The sequence below is a fragment of the Anneissia japonica genome, unplaced genomic scaffold (assembly GCF_011630105.1).
Source record: "Anneissia japonica isolate Jap-2015-1 unplaced genomic scaffold, ASM1163010v1 scaffold401_len1656234_cov178, whole genome shotgun sequence".
Taxonomy (NCBI): domain Eukaryota; kingdom Metazoa; phylum Echinodermata; class Crinoidea; order Comatulida; family Comatulidae; genus Anneissia; species Anneissia japonica.
The window spans coordinates 1,449,773-1,456,465 of record NW_022745982.1 but is presented as its reverse complement, the minus strand read 5'-3'; the positions used below and the strand labels follow the sequence as shown (position 1 = coordinate 1,456,465).

At 33.7% G+C, this 6,693-nt stretch overlaps 1 protein-coding gene across 1 annotated transcript in view; it reads left to right on the top strand.

Annotated features, from left to right (window-relative positions):
* The window catches only part of LOC117120088 (FERM domain-containing protein 6-like), a 35,723-nt gene extending 30,300 nt beyond the window's left edge, over nucleotides 1-5,423 (top strand). The window contains exon 15 of the mRNA XM_033265090.1: nucleotides 330-5,423. Coding sequence (XP_033120981.1) covers nucleotides 330-1,010 — 681 coding nt within the window. The 3' untranslated portion in view covers nucleotides 1,011-5,423. The remainder of the gene's footprint in view (nucleotides 1-329) is intronic.
* Nucleotides 5,424-6,693: the final 1,270 nt, after the last annotated feature.

Sequence of the window (6,693 nt, the reverse complement as noted above, 5' to 3'; positions counted from 1 at the left end):
GGTATATTAGAATAAATATTGTACATTATGTATAATACAAGTATAAAACAGAGTTAGAATTCCATAATATTGATCTTTTTTAATTAACTGGGCATTTGTTTACATAAAAAATAAGCCACTGTGTACTTATAACAGTAATACTAACACTAAAAAATACCATCAACATAAAAAGAACCTCTAAAATATTTTTGCATTAATGCTATAGGAATACTGTATAAATTGTAATTTATGTATGTATGTATGTATGTATACATATATGTGAAAAATGGTGCTCTATAAATTCCTATTGATTGATTTATTCTACTGAAGTATCTTTGCCTTTTCATTAGGATGATGAACCAGAAGATCGCCGTTGTACTCACAGAAAAGAACACACCAAAGACCGAAGGAGGGCTTCTCCACAATCAGGACCACTCCAGATAGTTGATCCCAGAAAGATTCAAGAGGAGATTCAGGGTAAAGTGGCAGCCGCGCCATTTCTAAATGCACTTTGTAATGATCGCACATTGCTACTGATGCAAATCCAGCAGCGTGGAGAATCTTACGATAATCTTGCTGGTAATGAGTTATACCGCACGGAATCGGATCCGTGCCGAACGCCAAGCAGTCAGAGTTCAGGAAGAGATGGTACAGTGAGTGCAGATCCAAATGACATCAACACATCTTTGACGACACTTGTAAGCCACAGTTCTATTGATTCCGATGTTCATAAGTTGCATTCTATGCACAATAGCTCAAGTTTATTAGCGTCGCAAAGTTTAGCGAAGCATCAGACAGTGTCTGGTTTGAACTCGCTACCAGATCAGTCACTATCACGTTTCGATGCCAGATATGATCTCCAAAGGCAAGCCAACAATCGATTAAAATGTCAGACTCTGCCGAGCAAAATGACGGCTAGTGAACAAATGCTGCTTCTTGGGGGTTCTGGGGTAATCAAGGAGGAATGTGTGTCGTACTCCGCACCTAATCTGTCCCCAGGGGCACAGGTAGCTATACCGGGATGTTCTTGAGTGGCATGGTAAAGAATCTACAAAATTAAATAAACCATATATTATATACTACAGTCTATAAAAATGTTAACATATAGCTGTTAAGTAAAGGTGTATAGAGGAAGCTGCACTGCATTTAGGAGACTCGCTCTGGTGGATCTGCGGCTCTAGAAACAATCTTCACGTAGGCTGCGTCGTAACAGTGGCACCCTCTAAAGATTTTCACAATCTGTTGTAATGTCCATAATATTGTGTGTGCTTGAAATATATCTATCAGGATTCCTATGCAATACTAATCATTTCAGCTTATAGGATTTACTATTGGGAAGACAAATCTCAAATGAAAAATTTTGTTGTGATCTAAAGTATAAGTTTAGATTTAGATGTATGTAAATTCATATCGTAATCGTTTCTGTTTGCTAAAATTTAGCAACATAAACAGAATATTACTTAACCAAAATCATCAACATTATGAAATTCCAACATTACACAATATCTCAGATATGCATGGTCTCTCATTGTGAGTTGAACTTTGACCCCTTGATATCTGTTTTTGATACGATAATTCCACACCTTGATTCATAGCAGTACAGTAATATTTTACTGGATGCAAGATTGCGTATAAGTTTGAGTTTTTAGTGACTTGAGTGCATAGTAAAAGTATGAATGCTCAACTTTAATGCTTCTGAGATGTGGAGTACAAGTCTAAAATGAACATACTCGAGTGTAAAATATAACTATGTATACTCGATATATAAGAGTTACTTAAGTGGCAGAGTATGTACAGTATAAACATTCAATATGAGTACTACTTGAATGCAGAGTGTATGAGTGCTCAATTAATTGTAATGCTATTTAATGCAGAGTATAAGTATGAATACTCAATATGAGTGCTGCTTGAGAACAGATTATAAGTGTGAGTGCTCAATTTTTTTAATATCATAATCATTATTACCATCAGACCCATTCCAAACTCAAAATGCTGCAGATATATAGACACTCACAACATTCATATTTTTGTCTGCCTCAATAAATATAAATGTTCACAATACATTAGGACAGGTGTTACCATTTATCCAGACATATTTGTATGTGACATTTCTGATTAACATAAAGCATTGTCACTATACACATGCATTTGATACTTGCATACAGGTGTTGTATGATACTGTAGTTGATGATAACTTGAATTATCTAGGTCTAAAATCAATCAGATTTTTTTTCCATCGGAATGTTTATTGGCTAGTGAAATGTACTTTATTGCTAACAGCACCTTGTGTACATAATGAGACATAAAAAAAAAAATAACATTCTATGAAAAGGATTTAAACTTCCATGTTTATTGGTATTCTAATAATATACCAAAATGCCATATTTTGCTATTGGAAATAAATAAAAGATAATTCCAGTTACATTAATACCAAAAATAATGGTTTTGATAACTACTTGTATTTTTAGACCGATTTTTACTGGTAAGCTTCATACCATTTTAATTATAAAGTGTAACTATATTAAGAATGCTATTTTCATATTTGATTTTTTTTTAAGGATATAATCTGGTTTGTGAAAATCTTTATAAGTCTACTATTCCTCCAGTGATAAGAGGAAAAAAAAAACCTTTGATACATGTTACTATAGACTTATTTATACAAACGCATTAATTCTGAAATTTGTATGTAAAATATATTGATATATTGCTTATATTTACCCCTTTAAATGTAAAATGTATGCATTTCAAATTCTATTACAAGCATCTCTTCTGTCTCAAATAAATGTACAATAAACAACTCATTTCTAACTTTGTACACTGCACACATTAGGCCTACATTATGGTCCATCAGTCACATTTCTGAACATACCATTTCATCTCATTCCATTTCAATACCATTTAAAAAAATTTGTATTAGTAATGATAATGGAAAACAATTACAAAATTGTAAAGCTAGGTATTATTGACAATAAATATTATGTCTTGGTTTTTTTTTTTCAACTATGATATAAATTACACTTCTATTTTGATATAATGACAAACGCTATTGTGTAGCTATTTTTATGTTATGATTATAATCAAAGTATTATTATTTATTTATTAGAATGTATAATTATTATGTAACCACTTAAGCATTATTTTGCTAACATCTCAGGCATCACTTAGATTTTCAAGTTTTTGTTTTAAAGAGGTCGGAATAGCTGATGGCCACAGATAAATCAGAGGTCCTTTTGTAAAGCCAATTTGATCCCAAAGTCTGTGTTTGTTATCTGATTACTGTACTTGTTTGTGCCTTGCTAGAATGCTTTTGTATTCAACCTTGTGGATTCGCAACAGCAGGATGCCTTTGAACTTTTTTTTACCATGAGGCCAAATAAAAAAAAAATGTGTTTGTCAACAGAGATTTTTTTTCATTACAACACACAGGGTCTCGGCATTTTGTAACCTTGATGTTTCGTAAGTCTGCCACACAGACATTTTGCAACCTAGACATTTCAAAACTTGAAATGCTTGGTGTGCAAAATGTCCAGTTGCCTGTAATTTGTCCACTTACTACCTTTCACCTACAGTTAAATACCTAGGCCTTGGCTCTATTACACAGATACTCATTGCTATGGGATGTTTGATCTTATGGAAAAGGGGTCCAAAATAGACAAGGGAGAAATTTGTTTTGTTTCAATTAACCTAATTCATACAGGAGTACCGTATTATTTTGTGATAGTAGTATATTGTGTCAGTAATACTGCTAGTGTAGCCTAGCAGTATTACTGACAATATATGGGAGCTCCAGGTGATAGCTTTAGAGAACAACTGTTTCTACTATGTCAGTTGATATGTTGATACTGAACTTGTGCTCTGTTAGTGTTACTAATATGACAACCTAAGGACGTACGTTTCTGGGGCAAATGTATTGTACACATTGTAGGCAGGCCAGTGTATAACAAATACAACATGGCGTAAGACTAGTTGTTGCTTTTCTAGAATGTTGGATTGTAGCCAATGAAGTTGGTTGCAAGCCAAAAGCAATAATACTGTATAATTGAGCCAGTTATGACTATGGGTAATCATTTCCTGGGCTGTTAAGACTTGCATATTGTATTTAGCTGAATGCTTTATGGTAAATCTATTACAATCCAGGGCCCAAGCATCCACCATTAACATAAGTTTTGTTGTATTATTACTGTTAATATATTATGTGCATGAAAATTATTTGTTTCAGTGCAGTTAAAATCTGAAGGGCATTCCTATAAGTTAATGGATTATTTGATTAATACTTATTTATCATCTGATCTTATAATATGATACGTTAGTCGCGTGATTGTTTATGAGACATATTGGTCATATGATTGATAAGTCACATGTTTGCATAATGTGGTATGTTGACCACATTATTGCATCTTTGCTAAACTGGTCACGTGATTGCATTATGTGGCATATTGTTGCATGATTTCTGTATTTCTGTATGTGATATTGATCAAAAATATTATGTTACAGGGTATTGTCACATGGTGACTATATGGAATTATCACATTGTTGCTCTAAATATTGGTCTTACAACTCTTATTTTTCTTCTATATTTACTAGGCTGTAAAATTACATACTGTATTATGATTTTTTTCAACTATTTATTATGTTACAATATATTTGCATGGGTTGTTGCTGCTAAATGCCTTCAAACATTGGATTGGCCTCACATACCTGAACAAAATGGGGTTGTTCCAGGGACTTGCCTTTCTAGGTCAGTGCTATGTGGCTGAGGTTCACAACAATATGCTTGCTGAAGATTTGGAACACAACATGCTGAAAATGCAGTGGGTTTTTCCAAGAAAATGACTAGTTATAATCTACATGTGTATTTAGATATCTGTCGCTTCAAATACTCATGTTTTTATTGCTACACACTGACTATTTATTCTATATACAAACAGTAGTTATTTTACATAATTTATCTCCAGGTCCGATGAAAAAAGGGGCCCAGTCGGCCCAATTCCCCCTTTGAAAATTTAAGTGAAAATTACATTAAAATTCATAGTACGAGAGTGCCATTTCTAGCCATGGTGGGTTTTACATTGTGTGGACCCTCAGTCTGTAATATCTGAATATTCTACATATCCTACTAAACAATTGAAACGGTAATTTAGATTTATAGGTTGGTTTATTTATATGCATGTCTTGAACCTCTTGCTAAGATTTGGAATTCAGGATTATACATTTGCATTTTATTAACAGTATTATTGGCTCACCCAACCTGTGTTGTAAGATATATGCATAAATTTATAAGCCTGCAACGTTGCAGGTTAAATATAGATGTACACGGTATATTATGATTTTTTTCCCCCCACATCATGCATTGATGTATGTCCCCAAATATATGGTATGTGGCCCAGGCACAGTGAAAATTGTAAGTTGGGGTTGGTCAGATGTCATTTTTGGCCATATTGAATGTATGCATTCATTAATATTATCGTCACTGGCAATTGATAGGACAATATTTTTTATTGGCCGAGGCAATATAACGCAACATACATACGGTACATTATTTGCACGTTATATTTATCTAGGTGCATCTTCCCCAAATTATTAACCATAAAGTCTGGGTCTACAGTATATAACAGTGATGTAATAAATGCTCAAATGTTACGCTGTTTTTGATGAGTATACTTGTGGCTGGCACGCCAGCCCACCCTGTATCACGAGTATACTCATCGCTGGCAGCGAACGTGTTAATGGTCATTTATGTTTGTGTACTTTTATCTTGATTCACAGATTTTTCTGAGTAGTTTAAACATCCTTTATTATTAATTTGGCTGGGTGTAATCAAATATTGAATTGAGCAACTTTCTTTTATAAGGCATCATAAGTGCCTATATTATGTGACATGTTCTCTCAAACATCATTCACCATTAACTTTAAATTCTGCTTCCAATTAAAGTGACCAATGGAAAACCTAATTAAATTAATTTAAACCAACTTCACAAGAAATGATCAAGACATGTTAAAACAAATTTAATTTTATGTTGGAACGAAGGCGTACTCAACAGTATAGATGTACAGTACTGTAATTGAACAATATGTGGTTGTTCCAGGGACTTGCCTTTCTAGGTCAGTGCTATGTGGCTGAGGTTCACAACCATATGCTTGCTGAAGATTTGGAACACAACATGCTGAAAATGCAGTGGGTTTTTCCAAGAAAATGACTAGTTATAATCTCCATGTGTTTTTAGATATCTGTCGCTTCAAATACTCATGTTTTTATTGCTACACACTGACTATTTATTCTATATACAAACAGTAGTTATTTTACATAATTTATCTCCAGGTCCGATGAAAATTAAGGGGCCCAGTCGGCCCAAGTGAAAATTACATTAAAATTCATAGTACGAGAGTGCCATTTCTAGCCATGGTGGGTTTTACATTGTCTGGACACTCAGTCTGTAATGGGGCGCCTCCCCCCTCCTCTATTTCAAATATCTGAATATTCTACATATCCTACTAAACAATTGAAACGGTAATTTAGATTTATAGGTTGGTTTATTTATATGCATGTCTTGAACCGCTTGCTAAGGTTTGGAATTCAGGATTATACATTTGCATTTTATTAACAGTATTATTGGCTCACCCAACCAGTGTTGTAAGATATATGCATAAATTTATAAGCCTGCAACGTTGCAGGTTAAATATAGATGTACACGGTATATTATGATTTTTTTTCCC